The sequence below is a fragment of the Pristis pectinata genome, chromosome 21 (assembly GCF_009764475.1).
Source record: "Pristis pectinata isolate sPriPec2 chromosome 21, sPriPec2.1.pri, whole genome shotgun sequence".
Classification (NCBI taxonomy): domain Eukaryota; kingdom Metazoa; phylum Chordata; class Chondrichthyes; order Rhinopristiformes; family Pristidae; genus Pristis; species Pristis pectinata.
Window position 1 is genome coordinate 708334 of NC_067425.1, and position 20561 is coordinate 728894.

At 45.3% G+C, this 20561-nt stretch overlaps 2 protein-coding genes across 12 annotated transcripts in view; one reads left to right on the plus strand and one right to left on the minus strand.

The window, feature by feature from the left end:
- Window positions 1-5183, minus strand: part of pigl (phosphatidylinositol glycan anchor biosynthesis, class L) — a 107863-nt gene extending 102680 nt beyond the window's left edge. Inside the window, exon 1 of the mRNA XM_052035930.1 lies at window positions 4784-5183. Within this exon, the coding sequence (XP_051891890.1) occupies window positions 4784-5183 (400 nt within the window). The remainder of the gene's footprint in view (window positions 1-4783) is intronic.
- A 6001-nt stretch (window positions 5184-11184) lies between these two features.
- The window catches only part of ncor1 (nuclear receptor corepressor 1), a 288134-nt gene continuing 278757 nt past the window's right edge, over window positions 11185-20561 (plus strand). For all 11 annotated transcript variants that reach the window (XM_052035511.1, XM_052035515.1, XM_052035517.1 and 8 more), the window contains exon 1: window positions 11185-11428. The gene's annotated coding sequence lies outside the window, so the exon portion shown is untranslated. The remainder of the gene's footprint in view (window positions 11429-20561) is intronic.

The window sequence follows — 20561 nt, forward strand, 5'->3', positions numbered from 1 at the left end:
TTTAGCTCCCAGCTGTGATCTTCTTTCAACCACGACTCTGTGATGCCCACATTGTCATATCTGCCAATTTCTAACTGCGCTATGAGCTCATCTATCTTATTTTGTGTGCTGTGTGCATTCAGATATAACACCTTCAGTCCTGTATTCACCACTCTTCTTCTCACATTTGTCTCCATCTTGCCTGAAGTTAAATTTTTATCCTTTTCTAAACGTTCTGTCTTATTGATCGTCACCATGGATATCGTGAGCCAAAGGACCTGTTTCTGTGCAGCAGGACCACCCTTGGTACCATGGCATTTCAAGTGCTCATCTGAAAACTACTTAAACATTGTGAATGTAGCTGCCTCCGCCAACCTGTCTGGCAGTGCGATCCAATTTTAACTACCGTTGGGTGAAAAATTCTTCAAGTCTCCTCTAAAGCTCCTTTCACTTACCTTGGAGTCTTTCTTTCTCATTGGAGTATACTTTTGCTGAGATTAATTAAATACTTACAAAAATATCTGCCATTGCCACTGCTGATCTATGGTCTTAGTCTTTATTCTATTTTCCCAGTCCACTTTAACCAATTCTGTCCTGATACCAATGTAATCACCTTTATTTAAATTTAGGACTCTAGTTTCAGATCCAGGTTTCTCAACCTCAAACTGAATTTGAAATGCTACCATGCTGGAGGCGGCATGGTAGCATAGTGTTTAGCGTTACGCTATTACAGCGCCAGTGACCTGGGTTCAATTCCCGCTGCTGCCTGCAACGAGTTTGTACGTGCTCCCCGTGTCTGCGTGGGTTTCCTCCAGGTGCTCCTGTTTCTTCCCACATTCCAAAGACGCTCGGGTTAGGAGCTGTGGGCATGCTATGTTAGCGCCGGAAGAGTGGCGACACTTGCAGGCTGCCCCCAGCACATTCTTAGCAATGCAAAAAGACATATTTCACTGCGTGTTTCAATGTACATGTGACTAATAAATATCTTATATCTTATCTATAATTGCTCTTTCCCAGAGGATCTCCAGCTATCATTGATTAATTTGTCATTAACTAATACTAGATTGAAAATAGCCTGCTCTCTGGTTGGTTGCTCAATGTATTGCTCCAAGAAACCATCCCTAATACATTCTGTGTGATAGGTCCACACTATATGATGATTAAAACTATGCATGATTATCATAGTATCCTTCTTACTAGCATCCTCTTGAAAATCAGCATGGTCATCTATGCATGGAGATGGGGGGAGATCTCAAATGAATTTTTTGCATCCATAATTACTCTGGAGACAGACACACAGACTATAGAACTGAGGCAAATGAACAGTGAGGTCATGAATTGTATCTGGATTACGGAAGAGGAGGTGCTGGCTGTCTTGAGGTGAATTAAAGTGGATAAATCCCCAGGGCCTGACAAGGTGTCCCTTCGGACTTTGTGGGAGGCTGGTGCAGAAATTACAGGGGCCCTGGCAGAGATATTTCGAGTCATAGAGCACTACAACACAGAAACAGGCCCTTCGGCCCACCTAGTCCATGCTGGCCTCGTTTCAGTCAAGTCCCATCTACCTGCATCCAGACCATAGCCCTCCATACCTCTCTCATCCATGCACCTATCCAAACTTCTCTTAAATGTTACAATTGTATCTGCACCCACCACTTCTGCTGGCAGCCCATTCCACACTTGTACCACCCTCTGAGTGAAGTAGTTCCCCCTCAGATTCCCCTTAAATATTTCACCTTACACCCTAACACCTCTACTTCTAGTTTCACCCAACCCGAGGGGAAAAAGCCTACATGCATTCACCTTCATAATTTTTGTATACTTCTATAAGATCTCTCCTCATTCTCCTGAGCTCCAGTGAATAAAGTCCCAACCTATTCAACCTATCCCTGTAACTCAGGTCCTCAAGTCCCAGCAACATCCATGTAAATTATCTCTGCACTCTTTCAAGCTTATTGATATCTTTCCTGCAGGTAGGTGACCAGAGCTGCACACAATACTCCAAATTCAGCCTCACCAACATCTTGTACAACTTCAATATAATATCCCAACTTCTGTACTCAATGCCCTGATTTATGAAGGCCAAAGTGCCAAAAGCTCTCTTTATGACCCTATCCACCTGTGATGCCACTTTCAAGGAATTATGGATCTGTATTCCCAAGTCCCTTTGTTCTACCACATACCTCAGTGCCCAATCATTCACTGTGCAAGTCTTACCCTGGTTTGTTCTCCCAAAGTGCATCATCTCACACTTGTCTGCATTAAGGTCCATCTGCCATTTTTCAGCCCATTTCCCCAGCTGGTCCAGATCACTTTGCAAGCTTTAATAGCCTTCCTCACTGTCCATTACGCCCCCAATCTTGATATCATCCGCAAATTTGTGAATCCATTTTACCACATTATCATCTGAATCATTAATACAGATGATGAACAGCAACAGACCCAGCACCGATCCCTGCAGCATACCACTAGTCACGGGCCTCCAATCAGAGAGACAATCATCTACTACCACTCTCTGGCTTCTCCCGCTAAGCCTCATCCTTAGCCACAGGTGAGGTGCCAGAGGACTGGAGGATAGCTGATGTTCTTCCATTGTTCAAGAAAGGCTCTAAGAATAAGCTGGGAAATTATAGGCTGGTGAGCCTGATGTCAGAAGTGGGTAAATTATTGGAAGGTGTTCTGAGGAACAGGATATATTAGTATTTGGATAGACAGGGCCTGATTAGGGATAGTCAACATGGTTTTGTGTGTGGTAGGTCATGTCTAACCAATCTTATAGAGTTCTTCGAGGAGGTTACCAAGAAGGTCGATGAGGGAAAGGCGGTGGACGTTGTCTACATAGACCTTAGCAAGGCCTTTGACAAAGTCCCATATGGTCCAGAAGGTTAAGTCGATTGGCATTCAGGATGAAGTAGCCAAATTGATCTGTACGAATGGTATGCAAGACAAGTTTCCACTATACCTTGGTACAAGTGACAATATAACCAATACTTAAACCATTGGCTTAGCGGGAGAAGCCAGAGAGTGGGTAGTGGATGGCTGTCTGACTGAAGGCCTGTGACTAGTGGTGTACCGCAGGGACTGGTGCTGGTCGTTGTTGTTTATCATCTATATTAATGTTTTAGATGATAATATGGTAAACTGGATCAGCAAATTTGCAGATAACACCAAGATTTGGGGGGGGGGGGGGGGGGGGGGGGGGGTGTAGTGGACAGCAAAGGAGACTATCAAAGCTTGCAGCGTGAGCTTTCCAGCACCGAAAAAGTGCTGAAAATGGCTGATGGAATTTAATACAGACCGAGTGTGAGGTGTTGCACTTTGGGAGGACAAACCCAGGTAGGACTTACACAATGAATGGTAGGGCTCTGAGGTACGCGGTAGAACAGAGGGACCTGGGAATACAGTCCATAGTTCCTTGAAAGTGGCGTCACAGGTAGATAGGGTCACAAAGGCACTTTGCCTTCATAAATCAGGGCATTGAGTACAGGAGTTGGGATGCATTGTTGAAGTTGTACAAGACATTGGTGAGGCCAAATTTGGAGTATTGTGTGCAGTTCTGGTCACCTACCTACAGGAAAGATATCAATCAATAAGCTTTAGAGAGTGCAGAGAAAATTTACAACGATGTTGCCAGAATTTGAGGACCTGAGTTATAGGGAAAGGTTGAATAGGTTAGGACTTTATTCCCTGTGCTGTAGTACTCTATGACTCTATTCATTATTTCCTTATTTATATTCTGTACTGCAGCTTGGCCACTATTAGCTATATATTACTCCCACCAGTGACTTCTTACCTTTGCTATTTCTTATGTCCAACCAAACTGAATCTTCATTTAGCACCCACTTCTTCCCCATTGCCATTCCTTCCTCAATTAATTTCTTCCCCATTGCCATCAGGTTCTTGAACAGACCTGAAAAACCCTAATTCTACCTCGGTCTATACTTCCCTCAACTTGCACTAATGTTGTCATGTTTATTTTTGTTTATTCTGTTAGGTAAGTTACGTTTAATTTATGCTAATTTAAGTTTATGTAAGTTATGTTGTCATGTTTATGATGTACTGTGCTGCTGCTCCATAAAACTAATTTTCATGGCATTTATACCCTGGGTATGTATGCTCGTGACAATCAACTTGAATCTCTGAGCCATTATTATTTTTCACCACTGGAGTGATATCATTGGCAGAACGACTCCACCTCCCTTTCCTATCTGCCTCTCCTTCAGAAAATTCAAATACCCCCGACTATTCAGTTCTTAGCCTTGGTCAGTTTGCAACCATGGTGCCAGTGGCCATCAAATCATACCCATTCACTTCAATTGAGCTGTCAACTCAACCATTTGCTGTGTACCTTCAGAGAGCTTTTAATTTTATCTTACCTTTTTCCTTACTCCATTGTTATTTGTTGGTGCACTATCCCTTCCTGATATCTACTTGGCTGTCAGTACCCTTGTCAAAGACCCGTACCATTGTTATTTACTTTGTCATTGCTTTCTTAAACGCCCTTCACCTCAACCTCTCTCTGTACGTTCAGGTTAGTTTTTCTACACTGGGTACCCATCCCCTGGGTGTGGCCTTTCGAAGCATAGAATTCCATAAATGAAAGAACTTAAAGTGATCTATATTTTATCCTGAAAATATGTTCCTTAGTACTACACTCCCCAGCCCCTTACAATATTTATGTAGAGTAACCCCTGATATTATACTTCTATGGTTAGCCAGGAATGACAGTCTTGTCTTCGCAATGTCAGCACAGGATGGTTACCTCGCGGAAGGAGGCCTTTCGGTTCCCCGAATCCCTACTAACCTGTGGAGAGACAGAGCAGGTGGACGGGGCCGCGGGCCGCCAGGCGCAGCACGGCTGGCGCGAAGAACATGCACTCATCGTCGGGGTGGGCGGTGACCAACAGGGCCGCGGCTCCCGGCCTGGGCTCCGCTTGCTCCTCGGCCCCAGCAGCAGCAGGTCCCGGGCCGCCACGGTTCTCGCGGTAAATGTGGCGGATCCAGAAATAATAAAAGAAAACACAAAAGCGAGAAGGAAGCACAGGTCCACCATCTCTATAGCAACCAGCCCGATCGCCCGCCAGTCCGGCTCGCCCCACGGACCAGCACAACAGTTCCGCCAAACGCTCGCACAGGAGAGGCGAAGCCAAAATCCACCCACACCAACAAATCAAACCAACATCCCTCCATGACCCAGTTTCCATCCTTCTCCCTCCCAAACCCATTCCTTCCTCATATACTCCTTTCCCCTCCACTACCCTCCCGGTCCCACACTTACCCACCCTCCCCGGAGACCGCAATCTCCTCTTCGCACCCCACCACATACTCACCCAAACTTTCCCCGCCAATGAACACCCTCCCCTTTCTAACGCCATGGATCTGCTGTCCAGCACATTCCCCTTACCCCACATTTCTCCCCCTTCCTCCCATCTCCCCACATAACCCCCATCATCTCCCCGCCCCATCCAACACCCCCACCCCCAACCCAACACCCCCATCATCCCCACCCAACCAACCCCATCATCCCCCACCCCTACCCAACCCTCCATCATCTTTCCACCCCCACCATCCTTCCTCACACATAATCTTCCAACCCCACCCCCCCACCATCCTTTCTCACACACAGCCTTCCCACCCCACCATCCCCAAATAAGGATGTATTTTTGCTGTAGAGAGTTGGAGGACCAGTCTCGGGAGAGATTGGATAGGCTGGGCTCGTTTTCCCTGGAACAGAGTAGGCTGAGGTTGACCTGATAGAAGTATATAAGATTATGAGAGGCATAGACAAGGTGAATAGCTACAGTCTTTAACCCAGGGTAGGGGTGTCCAAAACCTGAGGGAATAGGTTTAAAGTGAGTGAGGAAAGATTTAAAAGGTACCTGAGGGGCTTTTTCCATTCAGAGGATTAAGATAAGATATCTAACACACAGTGAAATGCATCTGGGGGCAGCCCACAAGTGTCACCACATTTCCGGCGCCAAAATATCATGCTCGCAACTTCCAAACCTGGATGTCTTTGGAATGTGGGAGGAAACCGGAGCACCCAGAGGAAACCCACGCAGTCACCAGGAGAACGTACAAACTCCTTACAGACAGTAGCTGGAATTGAACCCGGGTCGCTGGCACTGTGATAGCATTACGCTAACCACTACGCTACCGTATGAGTATATGCAACAAGTTACCAGAGAAAATGGTAGAAGTGAATACAATTACAACATTTAAAAGACTTATGGACAGGTACATGGATAGGAAAGGTCTAGAGGACCTTGAGGAAAGGTCTAGAAAACAACTGGATACTCAATTGAGACACAAGAGAAACTGCAGATACTGGAAATCTGGAGCAATGCACACAAACTTCTGGAGGAACTCAGCAGGTCAGGCAGCATCTATAGAGGGAAATGAACCGTTAGCATTTTGAGACAAGACCCTTCATCAGGACTGGAAAGGAAAGGAGAGGAGCAAGAGCTGACAGGTGATAGGTGAGTACAGGTGAGGGGGGAAAGGTAGGTGGGTAGGTGGGGGAGCGGGATAAAAGAGAATGATGTGAGAAGCTGGAAAGTGATAGGTGGAAGAGGTAAAGGGCTGAAAAGGAGGAATCTTATAGGAGAGGATAGTAGACCATGGAATAAAGGGAAAGAGGTGGGCAAGGTGTGAGGGCAGGGGAGGGGAAAAGAGAAGGGGGTCACAGGAATGAAGTACAAGAAGGGGGGGTGTGAAGGGAGTGGTTACTGGAAGTTAGAGGAATTGATGTTGATACCATCAGGTTGGAGACTAGCAAGATAGAATATGAGGTGTTGCTCCTCCAACCTGCGTCTGGCCTCAATGTGGTAGTAGAGGAGGCCATTGACAGATATGTCATTGTGGGAATGGGAAGTGGAATTATAATAGCCGGCCACCAGGAGATCCTGGCTGTTGCGGTGGATAGAGCAAAGGTGCTCAAGGAAGTAGTCCCCCAATCTGCGTCGGGTCTCACTGATGTAGAGGAGGCTTCACCGGGAGCACTGGATGCAATAAATGACACCGATAGATTCACAGGTGAAGTGCTGCCTCACTTGGAAGGATTGTTTAAGGCCCTGGATTGCATGGATAAACAATTGGCTTGATGATAGAAAGCAAAGGGTGATGGTGTAAGGTTGTTTCTTGGAATGGAGGCCCATGATTAGTGGTGTGCCTCAGGGGCTGGAGCTGGGCCCATTGTTGTTTGTCATCTATATCAATGATTTGGATAAGAATGCACAAGGCACAGTTAGTAAGTTTGCAGATGACACCAAAATAGGCAGTCTAGTGGACAATGAAGAAGGTTATGAAAAATTACAGGGGGATATAGATCAGCTGAGTAGGTGGGCTGAGAAATGGCAAATGGAGTTTAATTCAGATAAGTGAGAGGTGTTGCATTTTTGAAAGTCAAATCCAGGTAGGACTTTCACAGTGAACACAGGGCCCTGGGTAGTGTTGTAGAACAGAGGGACCTTGGAGTACAAGTACATGGTTCCCTGAAAGTGGAGTCACAGATAGACAATGTGGTGAAGAAGACTTTTGGCACACCAGCTATAAGTCAGCGCATTGAGTATAAAAGTTGGGAGGTCATGGTGTGGTTGTACAGGATGCTGGTGAGGCTGCAATTGGAGTATTGTGTTCAGTTTTGGTTGCCGTGCTATAGAAAAGATGTTAATAAATTAGAAAGAGTGCAGAAAAGATCTACAGAATGTTGCCAGGACTTGAGGGACTGAGTTATAGGGAGAGGTTGGATAGGCTAGGACTATTCCTTAGAGCATAGAAGACTGAGAGGTAATCTTATAAAGGTGTATAAAATCATGAGGGGCATAGATAGGGTGAATGCACTCAGTCTTTTTCCCAGGGTTGGGGAATCAAGAACTAGAGGGCATAAGGTTTAAGGTGAGAGGGGAAAGATATAATAGGAACTTGAAGGGCAACTTTTTTTTTAAACACAAAGCATCACCAACAGCCTGTCCTGGTCAAATCGCATAGATGCCACGGCCAAGAAAGCTCACCAGCGCCTCTACTTCCTCAGGAGGCTAAAGAAATTTGGTTTGTCCCCTTTGACTCTCACCAACTTCTATCGATGCACGATAGAAAGCATCCTATCTGGACGTATCATAGCTTGGTACGGCAACTGCTCTGCCCAGGACTGCAAGAAACTGCAGAGAGCTGTGGACACAGCCCAGCGCATCACGGACACCAGCCTCCCCTCCTTGGACTCTGTCTTTACCTCTTGCTGTCTTGGTGAAGCAGCCAGCATAATCAAAGACCCCACCCACCCGGGTCATTCTCTCTTCTCTCCTCTTCCATCAGGTAGAAGATACAGGAGCCTGAGGGCACGTACCACCAGACTTAAGGACAGCTTCTACCCCACTGTGATAAGACTATTTAATGGTTACCTTATACGATAAGATGGACTCTGACCTCATGATCTACCTTGTTGTGACCTTGCACCTTATTGCACTGCACTTTCTCTGTAGCTGTGACACTTTACTCTGTACTGTTATTGTTTTTACCTGTACTACATCAATGCACTCTGTACTAACCCAATGTACAAGTGACAATAATAAACCAATACCAATATCAATGTATGTGGAATGAGCTGCCAGAGGAAGTGCTTGAGGCAGGTACAATAATAACTTATAACAGACAGTTGGAGAGGTACATGGATTGGAAAGGTTTAGAAGGTTATGGGCCAAATGCTGGCAAATGGGACAATTTAGATGGGGCACCTTGATTATCATGGACCAGCTGGGTTGAAGGGCCCATTTCATAGAACATAGCACCACACTCCTTTTTTAAAAATCTTGCTCCGCACATCTCCTTTGAACTTACCACCTCTCACTATAAATGGACATTTCGACCCTGGGAAAATGATACCAGCTCTCTACTTATGCCTCTCATAATCCGGGAAAACAACCCCACCTCTCTTTATAGAACATGCCCTATAATCCAGGCAGCATCCTGATAAGTCTCTTCTGTACCTTCTCCAAAGCCTGCACCTCCTTCCTCTGATGGAGCGACCAGAACTGAATGCAATAATCCAGATGTGGCCTAATTAGAGTTTTAAATAGCTGCAACATAACTTGCTGACTCTTGAATTCAATACCTTGACTAATGAAGACAAGCATGCCATATGCCTTCTTTACTAACCTATCAACTTGTGCAGCCACTTTCAGAGAGCTATGGACTTGGACCCCAAGATCCCTCTGTACATCAACACTGTTAAGGATCCTGCTATCAACTGTGTACTGTCATTTTGATAAAGTGCAATACCTCACTCTTGTCTTGATTAAACTCCATCTACAATTTCTCCACCTATATCTGCAACTGATCTATATTCCACTTTATCTTTTAGTAATCTTCTACACTATCCACAACACCACCAATCTTTGTATCATCTGCAAACTTACTAACCCACCCATCCATGTTTTCATCCAAGTCATTTATATATATTATAAACAGCAGGGGTCCCAACACTGACCCATACGGTCATGGACCTCCGGACAGAATAAGTCCCATTGACCACTATCCTCTGTCTTCTATGGGCAAGCCAATCGGAATCCAAACGGCCAAGTCACTTTGGATCCCATGCATCTTGATCTTCTTGATGAGCCTACCGTGTGGGGCCTTACTAAAATCCATTTAGACCACATGCACAGCTCTCCCCTCAAACACCTTTGTCAGCTCCTCAAAAAAACTCAATCAAGTTAATAAGACAAGACTTGCCTGCACAAAGCCATGCTGTCCCTAATTACGTCATGGCTCTCCAAATGCTCATAAATTCTATCCCTAAGAATCCCTTCCAATAACTTCCCTATTGCATGACACTCACAGGTCTATAGTTACCAGGATTATCCCTATTTCCCTTCTTGAATAACATTAGCCATTCACCAGTCCTCTGGGATGTCACCTGTGGCTAAAGAGGACACAAAGATTTTGGTCAAGTTCCCAGTAATTTCATCTCTTGCCTCTCTCAATAACCTGGGGTATATACTATCAGGCCCTGGGGACATCCACCTTAATGTTTCCGGGCAGTATAACTCTACGAACTCGAGGGATATGGGCCAAACTCAGGGAAATGGGACTAGCTCAGTTAGGCAACTTGGTTGGCATGGACGAGTTGGGCCGAAGTGTCAGTTTTTCATGCTGTTTAGCTCTATAACTCCTCCACCTCATTTTCCTCACCCTCTCTCCATATTCCTCTTCCCTCCCTCTCACATGCCCCCTCCTCTGCCACATACCAACCTTATTCTCCTCCCACCTAACCCTCCCTTCCTCTATGAACATAACACTGTTCACCCATACATCACGCCCCAACTCCCACCCTCTTACATCCCTCCCACATTTTCTCACCTTTCACCCCAGATGCACTCTCCCTTCACCTCACATCCATTCTCATAGCCACATCAAGAATCATACAGCACAGAAATGGCCCTTTTCAGTTCACCACGTCTGTGCCGACCATGAGCCAGTATATGTTAATCCCAGTGGCCTGTATTAGGCCAGTACCCCCCATGCACAAACCCTTTCCATTTCCCCTCTCCCCATCACCTTGCCCCTCCAGCTCCCTCTCCCTATCCCCTTGCCCCTCCCTCGCCCCCTCACACATCCCCACCACACTTGTTCCCCCCACACCCATTCACATCTCCCCTCACACATCCCCTACATTTTACCCCCACACATCCCCCACCCCCTACACATCCCCACTCCCACCATACATTCCTCCTCCCCTACACATCCCCCACACATCTCCCTCCTCCTACACATCCCCTACACATCTCCCTCCTCCTACACATCCCCCACACATCTCCCTCCTCCTACACATCCCCCACACATCCCTGCTCCCACCATACATCCCTCCATCCCCAAAACATCCTCCCATACATCTCCCCATATTTCCCCACCCCCACACATTACTCCCATACATTCCCCCACCCCGACATATTCCACCCATTCCCCCACATATTGCCCATCGTCCCCACAACCCCCAAAACACATCCCCCCCCCATCACACATTCCCCCCCATCACACATTCCCCCCCCCATCACACATTCCCCCCCCCATCACAACATTCCCCCCCCCCATCCACACATTCCCCCCCCCCCATCACACATTCCCTCACACTCCCTTCCATTGGCTCCACTGCTCCGGGTTTTGCTTTCGCCCCGCGTTGTTGGCTGCGGGCGGCGGGGTTGCGCTGCGCAGTCGCAGTGCGCGATCGCAGGCGGTGTCGCGGGTGGGGAGCGGTCGGGGTCCGACAGTCGGAGCGGCGCTTGGCCTGGGCCTGGGGCTGCAGACGGACCTGCGGCGGCGAGCAGTGAGAGAACGGGCGGCGGGGGGCAGTGAGGCGGGAGCAGGGAGCGGCTCGAAGCTGCGCTCAGCGCAAGATGGCGGCCCGGAGTTAGAGCCGTTGTGAGTGCGGCTGGAGGCGGCGGGAGCACGGCCGGTGAGTGCGGGGCGGCCTGGGCCTGGGCCTGGGCCTCGGGCCGCCGGCAGTAGGTGGGTGTCGGGGCTCCTGCATGATGGACAGGCCCGGACCGCCGGAGGCGGCACTGGTTAATGGATAGGCCTGGGGAGCGGGAACGGGCCAATGCTGGGCGCCTCTGGCAGGAGGGAGCCGCTCCACAGACATGTTTGAAATACTTATTACAATCAAGTGACGCCAACCTTCTGCCTTCCTGTTATCGCGAGTGCTGGGCTACAGATGTTTCCAGAGCATGTTGTTTATGTTCACTCTCGCCGCCACCTAATTTTTTTTCATCGAAGCCTTTCTAATGCGAATAAGAGTGGGCCCGAGTGCCCTTCGCGCCATCTCTGTAACTTATTATCCTCATTTCCATATGTCCTAAATTTAACCCTGAGATGTTGAATGTGGTCAAAGCACCCGGGGAGATGGTTCATAGACCCTCTAAGTTAAGAAATTCCTCTCTATCCGAATGGTTGAGCCATTCCTGCCCCATTAGATTTAGACTTTCGACCGTGAGGAAACAGCATTCTTCTATCTACGTTTTCAAGCTGCTTATCTACTTTTTTATGTGGCAATGAGTTCATCTCTCATTCTTCATTGTGTTTTGATTTTTATTTCTAAAATGAGCAGGATTAAGTTCCATGCAGATCCCTAGAACAGATTGGTGTATTGGAGTTGGCTACATTACACTTTGGCCTGCTTCACCATCCATGATAATGTGTTCCTCCCCATCATTGTTTAAGATATTGGAGTTATACAAGACATTGAGGCCACATTTGGAATATTGTTTTCAGTTTTGGTTGCCTTGGTATAGAAAAATGCCATGGTATAGAAAAATGCCATTAAGCTGGAAAGAGCGTAGAGGAGATTTATGAGAATGTTGACGGGACTCAAGGGACTTAGTTATGGAGAGAGGTTGAGCAGGTTGGGACTTCTTTCATTGGAATGTAGGAGACTGAGGAGTGATCTTATAGAGGTGGCATAGATAGGATGAATATGCACAGTCTTTTTCCTAGAGTTGGGGAATCAAGACCTAGAGGGCATAGATGTAAGGTGAGAGGGGAGAGAGTTAATAGGATCCTGAGGGGCAACTTTTTTTTTTACACAGAGGGTGGTATGTATGTGGAATGAGTTGCCAGAAGAAGTGGTTGAGGCAGGTACATTAACAACATTTAAAAGGCACTTGGACAAGTATGTGGATAGGAAAGGCTAAGAGAGAGTGAGATATGGGCCAAATACGGGCAAATGGGACTAGCTTAGATGGGAATCTTAGTCAGCATGGATCAGTTGGGTCGAAGGGTCTGTTTCCATGTTGTATGACTTTGACAATGACGTGAACTTTATTTGCATTCTATTCAATGGTTCTTCAAAAATGTCAACTCTCTTGTCCAGAAATAGGTTAGTGAACCATCTGAGGTAGTTATAACCTCTCGTAGGTAAGGAGGTGAAGGTTCTGCACATTGGTCTGGGTTTGGACCCGCCAAGGCCCTGCCTAGTTGCTGTAAAATTCTATTTTTACTTAAATACTTTTGTAGCAAAGGTTGACTCAACACGTTTTTCTTTTTGCATACTTACCTAAATATTAATTTCCTGCAATGAAAAAGAAACAAATTACTGGAAATATTCAGCAGTTCTGGCACCATCTGTGGAGAGAGACACTGAGATAATGTTTTGGATTGTTGACCTTGCGTTAGAACTTTATTTTCAAGAATACCTGCATTAATCTGAATCAATATTTCCTGTTCTTTTTCATTTAAAACACTTTTTTTGTTCGTTATATGAATACAATTGGTGTACGTGTCCTTGCATAAAGCTCCATCTGCCAATTGTCTACCCAAGTTGAGGGCAACCATGTAGTTATTTAAACACAAATATCAGAAGCGTAATGGACATAGTTAAGCAATCCCATATCTAATGGGTCAAATTAAACCTCTCCAGTCCTGGCACATTCAGTTGTGAATGGTGACGGGCAACTGAACAGTTAACGGGCAATGATGGATCAGAGAACATCCTATCCTCAGTGATGGTGGAGTCTAGCCTGAGAGAGAAAGACAAGACTGAAGCATTTGAAATCTCATTCAGCCAAGTGTTAAGTTGATGATCCACCTCTGCTTCCTCCTGAGATCTCCAGCAAAAGTTGATCCACTGAACATGATATCCAGAAATGGCTCTGAGCACTGGATGAAGCAAAAGCTATGGGATTGGACAATATTGGTATTGGTTTATTTTTGTCATATGTACTGAGAAACAATGAAAAGGTTTTGTTATCCAGATCATTCCATTACAAAAGTATATTGAGATGATAAAAAAGAAAAGAAAATGCACAATGTAGTGTTACAGTTACAGAGAAAGTGCAGTTAGACAAAGTGCATTCTAACTGAAGTACTGAAGAATTGAGCTCCAGAACTATCTGTGCCTCTAGCCAAGCTGTTCCAGCAGTGGTATCTACTCAACAATATGGGAACTTGCCCAGTTATGTCATGTTCACAAAAGCCAGGAGAAATCCAATCTGCCTAATTAATTCTGAATCAGTTAACTTGGACTCATCAGCAAAAAGATGGAAGATGTCATTGACAGTGCTCTGTGTTGTATAAATCTATGGCTCAATAACCTACTCACCAATACCCAGTTTGGGTTTTGCCAGGCTCACCTGGCTCCAAACCACATCATTGCCCGATGAAGGGACTTTAAGCAGAAATGTTCACTATTTCTCTTTCCACAGATGCTGCCGGACCTCCTGAGTGTTTGCAGAAATTTCTATTTTCTCTCAGATTTCTAGTATCTCCATTTTTTGATTTTTACATCAGAACCTTGATTCAAACAAGGACCAAGGTTCTGAATTCCAAGGTGATGATGACTGTCTTTAACACAAATAGCATTAGGCCAATAGTAATATCAAGGGTCTTAATAATACCAAAGTCAATAGGTATCAAATGGAAATCTTGCCAGTGGTTGCAGCCATACCTTACAGGAAAATGGTTGCGGTTTTTGAAGGTCGATCATCCCAGCCTCAGTACATTGTACTGGAAGTTCCCCACAGCATGGAAACAGGCCCTTGGGCCAACTCATCCATGCCAACCAAGCTACCTTCCTGATATCCCTCTAAATCTTTCAGCTGTTCAGGTGCTTTGTCGTTGACCTTCCACTGTTACATCGATATACTGGAGAAGCTTGAATAGTTTTCCTTGGAATGGTGGAGGTTGCCAGAAGATATGATGGAGGGATTTAAAATAAGCAAGGAGATAGACGGAATAGATATAAATAAGCTGTCCATTGATGGACAGTTAAGAGCTCTCAGTAGCATAAGGAAAAACTTGTATACAGAAAGTGAGGGTCTGGAATGCAGTGCTGTGAATGGCTACATAGGCAGCTTCAACTGTCATGTTAAAAAGGGAACTGGTTAAGTATTGAACGATTATAATTTTCAGGGCTGTGGAGAGAGGGCAGGGGAATGGGACTAGCTGCATTGCTTTTGTATAGCTGGAACAGACTCGATGGACTGAATGGCCACCTTCCATGCTGTAACCATTCCATGATAACAAGTGGGGATATTTGCTGATGCTTGCACTAATGTTCAGTTCTATTCACAGCTCAACAAATGAAGCACTCTCTGATGCAAAACACTGATACTGTACTGGTGTGGGCTGATAAGTGGGAAGTAATTTGCTCCACAAATTTACCAAACATTGGTCACTTCCAGCAATGAGCTTAACCACCATCCCTTGAAGTTCAGTGGCATTACCTCTTCCCCACCCCCACCATCATTATCCTGGGGTTGGATCACCATTAACTAGAAACTCAAATGGACCAGCCACAAAGATAGGAGTGTCACGAACCAGCAACAAAAGAAACACACTGAGCATGATTTAGTGTTAAAAACTATTTTATTAATCACTACTTATGATAATACGTAAAATAAAAGTAAAAATGTTAGTATGTTAGAATTCAAGAATGTTAAACCTCGAACGTTAACCCCAAAACTAAACTCGTCGTGTGTGTGTGACAAAGTCCAAAACTCCCAGTTCCGGAATGGTTCTTAAAGTTCAGTTCCGCAAGCCATAAGGTGAAACATGAGCAAGGGCTTCTTCAACAACCACCGTTGTCTGAAGATAAGATGTAGATGTAGAAAAACATAGAGAGAGTACATACGAAATCCAAATGTTCCACGATGGAACCCAAACGACACTTCAGTGTTTACTCGGTAGTGACTTCCTCACCCCGAAAACATCCGAACCGTGGTCGTCCACATACAAATACCTGTTTCCTTCTACAGGTCAGCAACAAAGTGAACTCCACCGGATTACTTCCAACTTCCATACATGGTTTTCAGTGGCAAACACAGTTATTGTTTCTCATCCATCGATAGAGAAAACAAGCAGGCTGGTGTCTCTCTCCCTTCTCTCTCTCTCTCCTTCTTCTAACCTCTTCAACAACGTCATTATGTCCTTTATCTTCTATTGACGTAAGCACGCCCCACATACACACATACACTCTATCTTAAAGGGACTTTCACTGAGTCCGTAACAGGAGCAGGTGAGGGGTGAGGTATCCTGTGGTAAGCCATTCACCTCAGACTTCGAGTGGTATGGCATAGAATCAGATCTTTTGGCCCATCAAGTCCATGCTGGTCACCAAACATCTGTTTAGATTAATCCTACACAAATCCCATTTTATTCTCCCTACATTCCCCTCAATTCCCCCCAGATTCTATAACTCACCTACACGCTAGGGGCAATTTACAGCGACTGGTTGACCTACCAACCTTCACATGCTTTGAGATGTGGGAGGAGACCAGAGCACATGGGAGATATCAATGTGGTTACAGGGAGAATATGCAAATTTCACACAGTGCTGGGGGTCAGGATTCAACCTGGAGCTATTGGGCAGCTATTCTATCAGCTGTCCTCACTGTGTTGCCCCAAGGTTTTTCTATCCTCTACAACCTGTAAGTTAGGAGTATGATGCAGAACTCTTGTATTTGACTGGATGTGTGTAGTCTTAACTTAAGCAATTAAGCCTGACACTAGGACAGAACAGCCTGCTTGATAGGTGTTCCATACATCATCTTACTTTACCAATGTTGCACTGTGCGGTTTTAAGGCTCCTTCAATAGCACCTTCCAAATACCATCAAGAAGCAAAAGGATAAGGGGCACATAGTCATATACCCTAACTGATCCATGCCGACCGAGATTCCTATCTAAGCTAGTTCCATTTTCCTACCCATGTACCTGTCCAAGTGCCTTTTTAAATGTTGTTAATGTACCTGCCTCAACCACTTCTGGCAGCTCATTCCATATATGGACCACTCTCTGGGTTGCACCTCAGATTTCAATTAAATCTCTCCTCTCTCACCCTAAACCTGTATGCCCTCTAGTTCTTGATTCCCCAACCCTGGGGGAAAAAAACTGTGTGCATTCCCCATATCTATGCCTCTAATGATTTTATACACTTCTATAAGATCACCTTTCATTCTCCTATGCTCCAATGATTAAAATCCTAACCTGCACACCCTCTTCTCTGTAACTCAGTCATTTGAGTTCTGACAACATCCTTGTAAATCTCCTATACATTTTTCCAGCTTAATGGCATCTTTCCTATAGCAGGGTGACCAAAATTGAATACATTATTCCAAATGCAGCCTCACCAATGTCTTGTATAACTGCATCATAGCATCCCAGCTTCTATACTCAATGCCCTGACTGATGGCTAGTGTGCCAAAAGCTGCCTTCTCCACTATCTACCTGCGACACCACTTTCAGGGAACCATGTACTCGTACTCCTATGTCCCTGTGTTCTAAAACAATCCCCAGGGCCTTACTGTTCATTGTGAAAGTCCTATCATGACTTGTCTTCCCAAATGCAACACCTCCCACTTATCCAAATTAAACTCCATTTGCCATTCCTCAGCCCAGCTGATCAAGATCTCTCTGTAAATCCTGATAACCATCTTGACTCTACAATACCACCTAATTTAGGGTCATCTGCAAACTCACTAACCATGTCTTGTACATTCTCATCCAAATTATTGATATAAATGGCGAATAGCAATGGGCCTAGCACCGAGCCCTGGGAACACCACTAGTCATGAGTCTCCAGTCCAAAAAAAACAATCGTTCACCATCACCCTCTGCTTCCTATCATTGTCAATTATGTATTCAATTAGCTAGCTCTCCCTGGATCCCCTGTGATCTAACTATCCATAGCAGCCTACCATGTGGAATCTTATCAAAAGTCTTGCTGAAGTCCATATAGACCAGGTCTACCACCCTGTCCTTAGCAACTATCTTGGTTACTCTTTTCAAAAGAAAAAGCAATCAAATTCATGAGATACTCTCCCATGCACAAAGCCTTGCTGACTATCCCTAATCAACCTGTCTTTCTAAATGTATGTATATATTAGAATCCCCTCTAGTAATTTACTTACCATAGATGTTAGGCTTACTGGTCTATAGTTTCTAGGTTTTTCTTTGCAGTGCTTAAACAAAGACACAACATTAGCCACCTGCCAGTCTTAACCTACCTATTCAAGCACTTCACCCATCGCTAACGATGAAGCATATATCTTAGCCAGGGCTCCTGTAATTTCTTCTTTAGCTTCCCACAGTGTTCTTGTTTACACCTGGTCAGGCCCTGGAGATTTATCTATCTTCATATGTTTTAAGACATCCAACACCACCTCTGCTGTAATGTGGACTATCCCCATTAACTGTCTCAGATTCCAAGGTCTTCATATAGGAACATAATCTGGCATTCCTCCAAGTGGCACACCATTTGGATATGGAAATGCATGCTGCTCCTTCATTGTTGCTGGGTCTAAGATCTTGAACTCTCACTCCAATACCACTGTGGGAGTATCTTCAGAAAGACCACAGCAATTCGGGTAGGTGGCTCATCACCACCTTCAGAGCAGTAAATGCTGGTTTTGTTCCTGAAAAGGAATAAAAATAAACAAAATAGCAACAGACAGTTAAATATAGTCTTGATCATGTGATAAAGTAATCCGTGAGCATTTCAGCCATGAGCAATGGCAGCAAAGGTGGAAATAGCTGAACAGCTTATTGATGGAAGCTTTAAAGGAAATGGGGGACTAAAAGCAGGATCTTTATATTTGCACAGTTAGTGATTCAGATTTATAAATGCAGAGAAAGAAGAAAAGTAAGATAGATTAAATAGCAAAATGATCCAAGGAAACAAAAGCTTAGAGGAAATGAAATATAGAACAGTAATCTTAAATTACCAAAGTAATATGGATATAATACTGGATTATGTGAATGGGCACTATGTGAATGGGGGAAATAAAACGGCTGGTGTTAAATCTCGTGTTTGATCCCATCACAATTGAGTACAAGGAGGTGTAGGTAATACAGTGACACTATAGCTGTTTGGGTGCCACCCTGGCTTTCATTTTGTTGAAATATAAAGTCATTACCATTGAACTGGTCTAATGTGGGGGAGAATCTTACCCTTAAAAAAAAATGGCAGATCTGGTTAAATTGTCATGTTTTCTCCACAGAATCTTATGAATACTAAGTGCCTAGCCTTCTGGGCTAAGTGGATCACTTGTGACACCTGTGCTATACTGTTGGACCCCTCATGAAGTCCATTAGGGTCAAGGAATATAGAGTCACAGTCATACAGTACAGATATAGGCCATTTGGCCAACCATGTCCATGTCAACCCATCAATACAAATCACATTTACCAGCACTTGGTCTGTAGCCTTCTTTCTCTTGAGGATTCAGGTGCTTGTGTAGATACTTAAATATTGCGAGATTCTCTGCCTCTACCACCCTCTCAGACAGTGTGTTCCAGATTCCAACCACCCTCTACGTGAAAAAAACCTTCCTTGTGTCTCCTGGTTAAAGATACCCTGTTACAGGGAATATTGTCCAGTCTAACCTATCTATACCACTTCTAATTTTGGCTGAACTTGTCTTCACCCTAAACAACTTCACTTTCGATTCCTCTCACTTTCTACAGACCAAGGGCGTAGCCATTGGCACTCGCATGGGCCCCAGTTATACCTGCCTTTTTGTTGGCTACATTGAGCAGTCTGTTCCAAGCCTACTCCAGCCCCATTTCTCAACTCTTTCTCCTCTATATCGACGACTGCATTGGTGCCACCTCTTGTATCCTTGTGGAACTCGACAGTTTCAGAAATTTTGCCACAAATTTTCACCCTGCTCTCCAATTCACTTGGACTGTCTCTGACACCTCTTTCTCCTTCCTCTTATCTTTCCATCTCCATTCCAGGAGATTCCTTATCCACTGACATCTTCTACAAACCCCACTGACATCTTCTACAAACCCACTGACGCCCACATCTACCTTGATTACAGCTCCTCCCACCCTGTCTCTTGCAAGGACACGACCCTTTTTCTCAATTTCTCCACCTCCGTCGCATCTGCTCCCATGATGAGGCTTTCCACTCCAGGACATCTGAGATGTCCAACTTCTTTTCTAACTGTAGCTTTCCCCTGACTGTGGTCGAGAGAGCTCGCACCCGTATCTCTGCCATTTCCCGCACCTCTGCTCTCACCCCCACGCCTCCCAGACCCAATAAGGATAGGGTCCCCCTTGTCCTTACATTTCATCCTACTAGCCTACGTACCCAACACATCATTCTCCACCACTTCCGCCATCTCCAATGGGACCCCACTACCAAGCATATCTTCCCCTCCCTACCCCTTTCTGCCTTTCGCAGGGACTGCTCTCTCCACGACTCCCTAGTTCACTCCCTCCCCCATCCATCCTGCTCCCACCCCAAGAACTATCCACTGCCCCCACCATAGCTGCAACACCTTACCCCACATCACCTCCATCCAGGAATCCAAACAATTCTTTCAGATGAGACAGAGATTCACTTGCACCTCCCTTAATATTATCTACTGCATTCGATGCTCCAAGTCTGGCCTCTTCTGCATTAGTGTGACCATTTCGCAGAACACCTGCGCTCTGATTACAACCATGATCTGCATCTCCCCGTTGCCAGTCACTTCAATTCCCCCTCCCACGTTATCACTGATATATCAGTCCTCGGCCTCCTCCACTGCCAGGAGAATTCCAAGTGCAAACTGGAGGAACAGCACCTCATTTTCTGTCTTGGAACCT